The following is a 13,050-nucleotide window of genomic DNA, read 5'->3' as shown; positions in this document are numbered from 1 at the left end:
AGTTACGTAAATTCTATTGCATCTAAATATCCGTACGAGATATAATCTTCTCCAGTTAGTGGGTTAAAAAGCTAGTAAAATTATTTTTAACTAAGTTAATAAAATAAAACAATCCAAGTCAGATGTCATACATGGGCCATTCCTTTAGCCTGGCACAGTACCTTCTGCAAAGTTTATGAGATTCCAGGAAATGACAACGCCAACCTTGGACACCTTACATTTCACTCGGCTCATCAGGAGTGAAATTCGTTTGAAGTTAACTGTAACCACAGCAAGGGAACTTGGTAGCTAATTGCCAAGACAGCTGTTCAAAAACACCAATTAAATAGCAAGGATGTGAAGAACACTTAGCATTACCCAGAAAACTACTGCAGCAGAAATACCCTGGAGTTCAGGTAATAACAATAAAAAGGTACAGCTGAATAACTCACCAACTAAGAATAAAAACAAAAATAGCATTTAGGAGGACAGAATTCCTCTTAAAGACTGTAAAGCAAATGGCTTAATGCCCAATTTAAGAATACAGAAAACTCTTGATTCAGAAGTAAAATTAAAAAAAAAACAAAACCTGACTAGTGTTTCCTTCTTCCATAAAAATTAGAATCACACTATCTAACAACACCTAAAGTCAGAGAGCAAGAAATACATATGCAAAAGAATATGATACCCTACATGGAAAGAAGAAAAACACTAGTTCCTGTTTGCTTTAGAATATACTTGAGAGCTGCCTCATTTCAAGAAGTGAATAAACCTGGCAAATACACATGATGGGAGAATTTTGACAAGTCTGACATATTAATCATAGGAGGAATTGCCAACATTCATTTTGTGATCATACTTCCCTAGAACTCTATTCAACTCTATAACACAAGATCATTCCAAAAAAAAAAAACGAAAAATAAAAACCTGTCAGTTCCCAATAAACTGAACCCCCACATCATGACTCATCTCAACCTTTCAGGTTTTCATGATTTAAACCACCACTTAATAAGGCAGAAATTATTTCCTCCTCCTCCTCCTTTCAAAAAAAAAAAAAAAATACAAGTGATAGGAAAAAAGCCCCATTCCTGTTCCGGAACAACATAATCCGCCAATGACTGCTCAAAGTCGTTCACAGATTTTTACATGATAGCAATCAGACAGCTAATGCACTGTTTTCCTAAGCCAGTATGGTCAAAACTACTTGACCGGTAACTCAAAGTTCTTTTCTACAGGCTAAAGAAAAACCAGTTCAATGCAGCATTTTAACATGTCATTTCAAGGTTTTGAAAAAAATTATAAAAATTTGTATAAAATGCTGAATTATAAAAATGTTGAAAAAATTATGTTGAGCTGTAAAAACATCTTAACAATCTTCTTCTCTGATTGTAGAATGCTAACTGTAGAAGGAAAACACCAATTATAGAGAAGAAAAAGAATAGATCCCCAAAAGTGAAATTACTGTGTCAATGGTTTAAGAATTATTTGCGTATTTGATAATACATTGCTATACTGCTTTCCAAAAATGCTGTACCAATTTAAACTTCTGTCTTTTGTACTGTACTTCACTGCTTCTGCATGTTATTTTTAAGTCTTTTGGTAATCTGAGACCAAAAATGTACTCTAACCACATAGGATTCATAGTTTTTTGCTTTCAGATTTGTACAAATGCTGTAAATAATAATTTTTTTCCTATTTGATATTAATTTTGAATCCTTCTTTATACTGTTAGCCATGCTTTCTATCATGCTTATCTCCCACCCCTTCCATGTGCCATGCAGGTCGTAGGAAGTATGTAGCTGTGAGCACACCCAACCAGGATTCAGATGAGCTGGGTTCTAGTATCACACCATTACCTAGCTGAATGGCACAGTTAACCTATTGTTGGGCCTCAGAAAACATACTCCAAAATGAAGGCCTCAAAAGCAAAAGTTTTTCTCTGACCTTCTCCTGCCTTCCTGTCTCTCAGTCCCATTTTCCCCTAAGGCTAGCTATAGAAACCAGAATCACTCTTCTCCAAGGTGGATTACAAAAATCAGAACCCTTTTTCCCCAAACCCAGTCATAAAACTGAAAATATTACTCTAACTTTCCCTCGGCCTTTCTGTGTAAAAACTGATCATAAAGAAATTACCTGATCTACCTTGTTTGACTGTGGGTCACAAGACCCCAAGCCAGACAGGGTCCTGCCCCATACCCAGAAGAAAGGAATGCATGCTCAGAGAATCCAAGAAAAATCTAGATGGGCCTTGCTGAGTTTCCCCACTCAGTCTGTTAACATTAGATCATTCATATTTTGGCCAATATTCCTATATAATGTCCATACTTTGTTGAACCTAAGCATAAAAATGGGCATTTTCCCCTGTATCTTTGGGTCTTCATTCTGAAGGCTCCCGTGCGTATATACGTTACATCAATTTGTATGCCTTTTCTCCAATTAATCTGACTTTTATCAGTTGATTTTTCAGTGAACCTTCATAGGGCAAAGGGGAACTTTTCCCTTGGCCTTAAAACTACTTTGGTTTCACTTTCCCCTTAATGATTGGATAAAACAGCCTTTTAAGTTCAAATTCTATTCAATTTCATTTTTCCCTCTCTTAAAGTTCCTTCTCTGGTGATCCTGCAATTCTTGAACTAACTCTCTTCATAGATACCAATTTTAGAAAAGCTTTACTGAATATCCATCTGTATATTAAATAACACCTTAAAGATTTCAGTAGGCTAACAGAGAAGGTAAGAAAAAAACAAGATAATGTTAAAAGGTTACAGGGAAAACAGACAAAAAAGTAGAAAAAGACATACTTATATTGGCATCATATATTTGGCAAATGATATTCTTCCACAACCTCAGTTAGGGTGCTTTTCTCAGAGAACTGCCACTGTGGTGATTCACTTCACTTTTCCATCTTAGTATGCCTTTGAATTGCTTCAAATTTATGCAAAACTTTGGGTGAGAATCTGCATTTTTCTGGGGAAGAATAATCATGGCTTTCATCAGATTCTCAAAAGGGTTCATTTAGCAAAAAGATTGAAGACTCCTTAACCCAGACAAATGACTCATGTCCTATCTTCCGGTCCACTCTTTCTTCTCTGAAGCAGTTGGGGGCCATATTGCGATTTTCTGTGCCCTCCTCTTTATTTCTGAGACTGTCTGGGACCCCTTTCCTTCAATGGTACCAATAAAAACCTCTCTACATCCACTATAGAATGAAGATTCATTCACTGCAATCCAACCCACCACAACAGAAACATTGCAAACGATAACTGGATCATTCCACACCAGAGCTGAGCCATGTAATGAGTAAAATGTGGTTTCATCCTAAAAATCAGTATCTTATTTGACCCATGAAAAAAAGGGCCTCTGCCCTGCAAAACACAGAGGACTGTCTCTCCTTTTACAGCGGTGTGTGTGGGTGGGACAGTGCATGGAGTAGTGATAACTGAAAATCACTGCCCTAGAAAACCAGAGAAAGACTGGGCACAGTGGCTCACGCCTGTAATTCCAGCACTTTGCGAGGCCGAGGCAGGCAGATTGCCTGAGCTCAGGAGTTCGAGACCATGCTGGGCAACATGGTGAAACCCCATCTCTACTCAAATACAAAACAATTAGCCAGGCGTGGTGGCGCACACCTGTAGTCCCAGCTACTCGGGAGGCTGAGGTAGGAGAATAGCTTGAGTCCAGGAGGCGGAGGTTGCAGTGAGCCGAGATCATACCACTGCACTCCGGCTTGGGCTACAGAGTGAGACTCCATCTCAAATTACCAGAGAAAGATGGCTGCAGCTGTTTTTGCTTCAAGTTCCCCATTCCATGTCACCTAGAGTCAGAGTCCAAGCAGACTGAGTTCCCCAGAAAGCTAGGCTTCCACCTTCTATCTGTCCAGCTACTCAGCTAGTATAGTTCTGGGAGATGCTTACAACTATCTATCTAGAAATCTTGAGATGGAAAAGTACAGTATCAAAGGAGGGGAACCTGCCCACCCTGGCTCCCTGAAGGAAAATGACAGTCAATCCCAGGCCAGGGTCCTACTGACTGGATCAAGCCTGAAAGCTACTTGGACCTCTGCACTGAGAAGGCAATGCCTAGGGAGCAGGCTGGGGACCCTGCATGGGAAAGCAGGACAGGCTGCGGGCATAGTATGGTCTACAACATTTAAATATTTGGGCCAGTGGTTCTCAACCAGGGACAATTTTGTCCCCCAGAGGACATTTGGCAATGTCTAGAGACACTTTTGGTTGTCAGAAGCTTGGGGCAGGAGGGTTACTCCTGGCTTCCAGTTTGTAGAGGCCAAGGATGATGTTTAATGTCCTATAGTGCATAGGACAGCCCCTGTCACCCCTAAACCTGTCCCAGACATCAATAAAGACTGAAAATCCCTGATTTAAACTATGATTTGCAGACCTCCATTTGTATTCGTCTGAGACCTCAAATATGGTACAGACAGGCCTGCAAAGAACACAATCATAAACTATATATATATATTTTTTTCCTTTTTAGAGACAGGTCTTACTCTGTTGCCCAGGCTGGAGTATAGTAGTAAGACCATAGCTCATTGCAGCCTCAGCCTCCTGGGCTCAAACAATCCTCCTGCCTCAGCCTCCAAGTAGCTAGGACTACAGGCACGTACCACCATACCTGGCTAATTTTTAATTTTTCTGTAGAGGCGGGGTCTATGTTGCCCAGGCTGGTCTAGAACTCTCGGCCAAAAGCGATCCTCTCTTCTTGGCCTCCCAAAGTGCTGGGGTCACAGGTGTGAGCCACTGCACCTGGCCAAATTATAAAACTTTTATAACACTATCTTCATGGGAAAAAAAAGTTCTGGTTATGGTATCCAAAGAATAACTTATCTGACTCCAGTTACAATTCAATCCATTCTGCATATAGGCCAGAAGCGTGTGGGGGAGCAAGGTGGATGAAGAGAGGTTGGTTAATAGGTAAATCATACAGTTAGACGGAGTAAGTTCTAATGTCTGATAACAGAGTAGGATGACTATAGTTAACAACAATGTACTGTATATTTCAAAGTAGCTAGAAGAGAGGACTGGAAATGTTCCCAACACACAGAAATGATAAACACTCAAAGTGATGGATACCCTAAATACTCTGACCTGATTGTTACACACTGTATGAATTTAACAAAATATCACATGTACCCTACTCCATAAATGTGAAAATATTATGTATCAATTTAAAAGTTTTTTAAAGATTCAATTATTAATTTATTCAGCATTTACCAAGCATCTATTATATAACCAGGCACAGTGTTAAGCAAAAGTGACAGTGTTAAATTGATGGGAGCCTATTCAACTCCTGCCTGGCTCAGAGCACTATAGTATGAAAAAAGAGCTGGGACTTAAGGGGTCAGACCCATCTAGTTGCAATACCAGCTCTACCACTTACTGTCATTAGGAATGTTAACTTTTCTGAACTTCAATCTCTCTATCTTCTAAAACAGGTCAAATAGGGCCTCTCTCAAAGTGGAAGAGTTAAATAAGATAATTCAGGTAAAGCACAAAGTATACTGCCTAGCACACAATCAGTATTCAATAATTACTTCTTATTACTAATAGCAAACTGTAAGTCTTCATAATCAGTAAGTTGGAAACTGCTACTAAGCCTATAAAAAAGCCACTGTAACTGTGATTGTGAGAGCATATAAAACCCCTCAAATGGCCAGGAGCGGTGGCTCACACCTGTAATCCCAGCACTTTGGGAGGCCAAGGCAGGTGAATCACGAGGTCAGGAGATTCAGACCATCCTGGCTAACACGGTGAAATCCCATCTCTACTAAAAATACAAAAAATTAGCTGGGCGTGGTGGCACATGCCTGTAGTCCCAGCTACTAGGGAGGCTGAGGCAGGAGAATTGCTTGAAACCGGGATTTGGAGGTTGCAGTGAGCAGAGATCTCACCGCTGCACTACAGCCTGGGTGACAGAGTGAGACTCCCTCTGAAAAAAGAAAAGAAAAAAAAAAAACCTCAAATTCTGGCTTTCTCTTTCTCCAGCATTATCTCCTACCACCTACATAATCTTTAACGTAGCCCCATGTCCCCATGAGTGGGGACAGAATGAAAGATGAGATCTGGGCAGCAAACAGGGCAGTGCCAAGCCAAAGGTCACTGCAAAAAAGAAAATTCATCAGCTACAACTCTGGCAGGACACATAGGTGGTGGGTAGAAGAAGGGAGGAAGGAGGGAGATGGGAGGGGAGGGGAGAAGGAAGCAAGGGGACAATGAGGAAAGGGGGGAAGAAGGGAAAAGGGGAGAGAAAGAATGAGAATATGAATGAACACAAAAGGCTAATAATCCAGTAATATGAAAGTGTAGGTCAAGTTTGCATGTAATGTGTCTCTGAAAGGAAAACACTTCAATCAGCACCCCTCTTTTACAATTCATTCTGCATTTCTTTCATAAAAATGAATTAAAAAATAAGTTAAATATAATTAGCCTCATCAAAAGAAAAACAAACACGGAGTAACCATATTATTACTACAGCCTAAGAAATTTGCCTAGACCTCAACGTCAGTACCTAAATGAGAAAAGAAAGGATTCAACACACATAATTACTCAAAGTATAGTTTAACAGCAAACAATATTTGAGAGTTTTGGTTTTCCCTAGAAAATACAGAATAACTTCTCATATAAAATAAAAGAGCACATTTTACTGGACCTGTTTTGAGACAAGTTATCTGCGAACTCAGGAGCCACTTTCACATAAGGAGTTTACTAAAAGTTTAAGTTTGTGTCTATATAAACAAGAATCTACTTAGCACACCAGTGGGATCCACAGCTTTTCCAAAGATTTCTGTGACAGGATGGAAGCAAACGCATTCCTGTAAGTTCACAGAACGATTTAAATTTTGACCAAGCTTGCATTTGTCTTAACGTAAATCAAGGGGAAAAAAAGGCTAAACTATTATCAATTTAGTGCTAGAGAAAAATTAATGTTACTATGCTCACTGTGGTTACTGATTATAAGGACCAGTTCTGTGTTCAAGTCATGGTTTTACTCCATGGAAACTCACAGAAGGCTCAGCTTCCTGATACACAAAATAAAATGATTAAGAAGCTTTAACAGTCGTTCCAACTCAAATTCCGATTCAGAGTTTGAAAATCTTTAAAGTAAAATGCTTCTTAATGGTCCTTTGAATGGAGAATGAAATAAAGGCCTCTAGAAAAATGATGTGTCAAATTATACGTTTACAGGTTTGAAATAGCATTCGGTAGCATAGTCTTGAAATCTGTGCCTAAAGGATTGTTTCAGACTACAGGCTTGTAACACAACAACAAAATTGTTTCTGTGTCCTGGCAGTTTCCTGTCAGGCATCCTTCCAGGTGGTTGCTTTCTCAGAGTCTATGGATCTCCAAAATAATTCCAGTGAAGTAGCTGTTAATATTCATGAGATATATCATTGCTTAGCCAGTGGGGTTACTGCATGCTTCACTGGATTCTAGTTACTAACAACAGTTTCAATGAGTACCAATATTCCAAATAAGCAATAAAATAGCAAGAGTAGAATAATTCTATGATTTACAGCAAGGATTGCTCTCAGAATTGTAGAGTCTGAGAGACCACAGTGATCGCCTCCAACCCTTTGATTTTAATTAAAACTCGTACGGATTAACTGGCTTGGGCTTATCACTGAGCCTCTCAACCATTTAACATTAAAACAACCAATCAAACAAAAACACTTAGCTTATCTGAGCACAGTTTTCCTCCTAAGAGCTGTGAACTTCCTCCTAAATTCCTACAGAGAATAACAATTTTGCTATCTCTGTGTTGGATATATATTCTACAAACAGAATTTCAAAGAAATATTATTGTCCACTGCACTATCCCAGCAATTTTGGCAGCTGTGACTGCCAAAGGAGAAAAGGCAAATATGAACACTACTCACCTCACACTGGTACTCCCATCAATCCACAGCACACTTTTATTCAGTCATAAAAAATGTACCATGACTGAATAAAAGTGATTACAAGCGGTGGCTCATGCTTGTAATCCCAGCACTTTGGGAGGCCGAGGCGGGCGGATCACGAGGTCAGGAGATCGAGACCACGGTGAAACCCCGTCTCTACTAAAAATACAAAAAAATTAGCCGGGCGTGGTGGCGGGCACCTGTAGTCCCAGCTACTTGGAGAGGCTGAGGCAGGAGAATAGCGTGAACCCGGGAGGCGGAGCTTGCAGTGAGCCGAGATTGCGCCACTGCACTCCAGCCTGGGAGACAGGGCGAGACTTTGTCTCAAAAAAAAAAAAAAAAAAAAAAATGTACCATGACAAATATTGACAATGACAGATAAAACAATCATTTAACTTGTCTTCCAGTCAGGGTGTGAAATCTGCATTCTTAACTATGTAAACTCCACCATGGCCCATCCTAAAATCATTTTGCAGAATAAACTAAACATTTGAAAAGAAACGAGTTTACTATATCCACTCTGTGAAGCTAGATAACCCTAGAACATAACTAAAAATTTTATTTCACAGGATAATTTTGGCATGTTACCAATAAATTGTACTTGAAGCCTCAACTTTCAATAGGTGCTTACCTCCTCCCCTTTGGTTTCTCAGAAAATAAAAGATTAGCATACTGCTAGTCTCAAATATTCACTGAATAACGTGAACACGAATTTAGAAGTAATAAACTGGCAATAATAATGAAGATGATTGTAAATGATATTTCTCCAGCCAAAAGGAATAAAACAGAAATTTAAACTGGACATATTTACTGGATGCGAAGTCCAAGAACGTGAGTTAAGGACACACAGTAGTGTGTAAAGAAAACAAAATCCACAGTACCCACACATGTATGAGGAGTTAAAAGTAATCTCTACATCAGGGCTATGTAAAGATTTGCCACATGAAAATCTTTAAATCTCGATATTTAAATATCTTTAATATCAATTTAAATTTAATATCCTTAAATATCAGGAAAATATCAATCTTTCGAATATCAAGAAATAACTCATCTTTTCCCACCACTAGACGAAACGTGCATTGGAGACTGACCTGGAAATTCAGCGTCCCAGATGGCTACAAAAACAAGGACAACTAGAAGTAGTTATGAATTCTAGGAAATACATTCACAAGCGTGTAAAGATTCTATGGTACTGAACACTTAGTCAAAAGAGTCCTACTTGAATTCTCACATCAATGCCAAGTTGCTTCCTCTCTACCCAAGATCAGGAGCTTCCCTAGTTTGCACATATCCATATTGACCAGTGGCTATAAAGTCACACTGCGATTATCTGGGTCATTTTAAAATAGGTCATTAGTAGTACTTGTAGTATCGCGTCTGTCTAAAAATCCTCCAATACCGAGTGACTTCTAAACTTTGGGGTGCCTTGGTAACCCCAGGGACGCTTATTAGACATGCAGACTCCGGGGCCCAAGCTCCAGACTCTAATTCCATGGGACTAGGGAAGGTCCCGAAACCGGCATTTTTAATCATCTGCCCGGGTGAATCCGAAGTGTGGTCCAAAAGCCACAGTCGAGGTGCCTCTGCCTAACAAGCTCTACAGAAAGCGCCGACTTCAGCCGCCCCGGCCGCGATACGGACGCCGAGTTAGGCTGTCGGGGGTCTGTCTGGGGGCCGCGGGAAGGGACTCGGGGCCGGCGCGTCCACTAGCGACGTCCGGCCCCTGAGGTGAGAAGGGACTGACAATGGCACCGCAGTTATTTTCAGTATTTCCATTAAGGTCCCACGAAGCCGTGTGGCCGTGGGAAAAGGGCTTTAACTTTGAAATCCCACGGGTCTAGGTTACCACCAGCTCTGCCGCCTCCTAACAGCGCGTCCCAGCAGTCTCTTAACGTTCAGGCCTCAGTTTCCCGATCCGTGCAACGGGCTCACGCCATCCCCGGAAGGCTAAGCCGAAACGAAACTAACTCCGCCGCTCGCAGACACTTCCTGGCTCCGCTCAGCTCGGCCCAGCCTCCCCAGCCGCCCGGGAGGACTACCCGGCCCAAGCGCGTCGCGCAGGCAGCCGCCTCCCAACGCCCCCGGCCCTCGGCCGGCCACTCACGGGTAGGCATGGCGACCTCGACCGCGCTCGCCGCCGCACCGAGGCTCAGCGGGGCCGCGCAGGGAGCGCCGACCGCACCATTACGGCCGTTGCCGGGCCGCGGAGGCCGGGACGAGGCGAAGGGCGAAGGGCGAAGGGCGAAGGGTGGAGGGAGCGGACGCGGACCCTGCGGTCACGCAACCAAGCGGGCGACAGCTACTGCTGCCAGCCCACTCCCCGCCGGGCGGCGCGACGGACGACCCACGCCCGTTACGTCAGCGCGCCGCCGCCGTCCCGGCCCCGCCCCCGCGGATGGCCGGGCTCGGCCCAGGATCCCTTGTCGAGCGGGTGGAATGGGTGGCTGGGGACAGCCACGTAGAACAACTTCGGGTGCCTTCTATTTTCAAAGCCTGGTGACCTGCGTGGCATTCGTTTTCCTTGATCTCTATTTGGAGTGCATCACTTTACGTTTGTGAGGATGATGGCTTTGAGCGCACGGAGTACCTGTGGGCTTTTTCTTTTGCAAACGGTTTAACTTGCAGTGCGTTTTGCATACTCTGAAAGCATGGTTTATTTGAGATGTACTAAGGGTATTTGGAGTGATGGCTGTTCATTTTTTGAGAGGGCAGAAAATGTAATTTCCTTTTGCTCTTGTGACTTTCAGAGCGACCTTATCCCTCAGGAGTTAGTCTCCTCTGGAGAGGGCAGCTCTGTGCACTTGGCTGAGCTACTCTTCTTGACTCTGGGTGTCATTAATAATTGAGGTATCTAATAGTCACCAAGCTGAGCAGACACCGGGAGCCAGAGAGCTGAGCAACGCACCTACACTAAGCTAGGCGCCGTGGGCTGCGGACAGCCCCTATGGAGATATAAAAGCCAACCACAGAGGTTTAACACAGCCTTCCTCGAAGTGGGTCAAAGTGGTCCAGGATCCCCTGGGGACTTGTTGAAAAGCAGATTCCTAGGTGCCGAGCCAAACCTACGAACACATATACAGATGATTTAAATACAAAGTTAATATTGAGAACCTTTGTCCTAAAAAGTAGGGCTAACCTTCTGATTAAGAAATGATATTGTGCAGTACTGGGAGGAGAAGATGAAGAACATGAAGATCAGAGCCAGGAAGCGCTGAGGAGAAATTAGTCTTGGCTTGAGGTGGACTTGGAAGAAAGCAGAATTTGAATTAGCAAAGCCTAGGGGGAGCCCTGAAAGAGGCTGGGGAGAGGATGAAGGGTAATTTAGAGTGAGTCATGGCAGCTGGGGAGAGGAGAGTGTGTACTGTACCTATAAAAGAGACTGTCCAGCCGGGCACGGTGGCTAACGCCTGTAATCCTAACACTTTGGGAGACCGAGGCGGGCGGTGGGCAGATCACCTGAGGTCAGGAGTTCGAGATCAGCCTGGCCAACATGGCGAAACCCTGTTTCTACTAAAAATACAAAAATTAGGCGGGCTTGGTGGCACATGCCTGTATTCTCACTCAGCTACTTGGGAAGCTGAGGCAGGAGAATCACTTGAACCCAGGAGACGGAGGTTGCAGTGAGCCGAGATCGGGCCACTGCACTGTAGCCTGGGCTACAGAGCAAGACTCCATCTCAAAAAAAAAAAAAAAAAAAAAGAGACTATCCCTTGCTAACAGTAAAGACCAAACTACCAAGTGCTTATTCCTGTTTTAATGCCCTGTTGCATATTTTATCATCTATAAAATCTTTCCTGCTCCCAGTTTTCTCCCTAAGACTTTGGCAATATTTTGATTCCTCTCTGCTGCAGCACTTTTCCCACTGCATCCTAAATAAACTGTCATGAGTGCTTGTGTTTTACCATGGGCCTATTTGCTTTTCAGAAAATGGCAAAAGCCATATTCTGTTCATATTTATGTATCCTTGGCTGGCACACAGGTGGGGGCCAGAGTATATTAATTCAATATATAAATAAAGGATTTTATTCAAGAGTATGAAAACAAAAACAGGTAAATAAAACTGATAAACAACTTTACATTCAACCTTGGAATTTGTCTTTTAAGAAACTGTTCTGTGATTTTTTACAAAAAGCATAACAGTAGCATTAAATTATCAGAAGCAGGGCCTTGCAGGGGGAATGGTGTGGTAGAGAAACCGTGGAGGTAGGCAGCCAAATCGGAAGGCCCCAATACAGGAGAGAGTGTTTGGTGCTCAGTCTTGGTGGTGGCTGTGGAAAAAGAACAAACTGAACCTTACTTTGGAAAAGAATCCCTGGATTTGTTGGCTGCTGACTTGGGAGCAATAGAGAGGCATCTGTTAGTTATGTAACTCCAAGGTTGGAACAAGGAAAGTGGTGGTGCTGGAGAGCAGTAGACCAGTCAGAAAGAAATGCTGTTTTCGGGAAGGGGTATGAAGAAAGGTGTGAGTTTCTCCTTGACATATTGAGCTTGAGGTGATGTCAGAGGGAGACATCCGAGTGAATGAATCTGAAGGCAGCTGGGCAAGCCAGGATGAAGGTGGGCTGAGGGACCTCAGGGTGAGAGATTTGGAAATCTTTGGTCCCGGGACAGGAGCTGAAGCTGGGTGTCAAAGAGAGCCCTTTTAGGGAGGACATGGAGGCAGTGAAGGCACAGAGAGACAAGATCTACAGGGTACAGTGCCCCAGGAGCCAAGGGAAGACATGACTCCAAAAGGCAGACATCTCTGCTTACATTACCTTGAAAAAGATGCAGATCCCAAAGGCCCTGAAATTGTCCTGCACATACTGGTTTTTTTTTTTCGTTTGTTATTTGTTTCTTTCTGTTTTTAATCCTCTTGGTCTTTTGGTTTTGTATTGTTGCCAGAAATAAAAATCAGCAGCCAAAGATTCTGAGGAAGGACAGCTGAATGTCAGGAATAATAGCGTCATAATGTTTTGATTCTACATACAGTACCTACGTGTTTTTTTTTTTTTTTCCCTAGTGCACATTGGTAGCATTGTTACCATACCCTTTCCCCAACCTATCCTCTGGATCAGAGTTCTGCCGGTGTATCCCCCCCAGCCAGCCCCTGCTTCTTTTTTGATTTTTTTTTTTTTTTTTTTTTTTTTTTTGCGACAGAGTTTCACTCTGTCTCC

At 42.6% G+C, this 13,050-nt stretch overlaps 1 protein-coding gene across 6 annotated transcripts in view; it reads right to left on the bottom strand.

The window, feature by feature from the left end:
- Window positions 1–10,240, bottom strand: part of EFR3A (EFR3 homolog A) — a 110,313-nt gene extending 100,073 nt beyond the window's left edge. For 3 of the 6 annotated variants that reach the window (XM_030794966.1, XM_030794961.1, XM_030794962.1), the window contains exon 1: window positions 9,999–10,240. In XM_030794966.1, coding sequence (XP_030650826.1) covers window positions 9,999–10,008 — 10 coding nt within the window. In that variant the 5' untranslated portion in view covers window positions 10,009–10,240. Of the gene's footprint in view, window positions 1–8,985 lie in introns of all 6 variants that reach the window. The other 3 variants (XM_030794965.1, XM_030794964.1, XM_030794963.1) reach the window with 2 other exon arrangements.
- Window positions 10,241–13,050: the final 2,810 nt, after the last annotated feature.

The sequence above is a fragment of the Nomascus leucogenys genome, chromosome 16, assembly GCF_006542625.1.
Source record: "Nomascus leucogenys isolate Asia chromosome 16, Asia_NLE_v1, whole genome shotgun sequence".
Taxonomy (NCBI): Eukaryota; Metazoa; Chordata; class Mammalia; order Primates; family Hylobatidae; genus Nomascus; species Nomascus leucogenys.
This window is presented reverse-complemented; position numbering and strand designations above follow the sequence as displayed.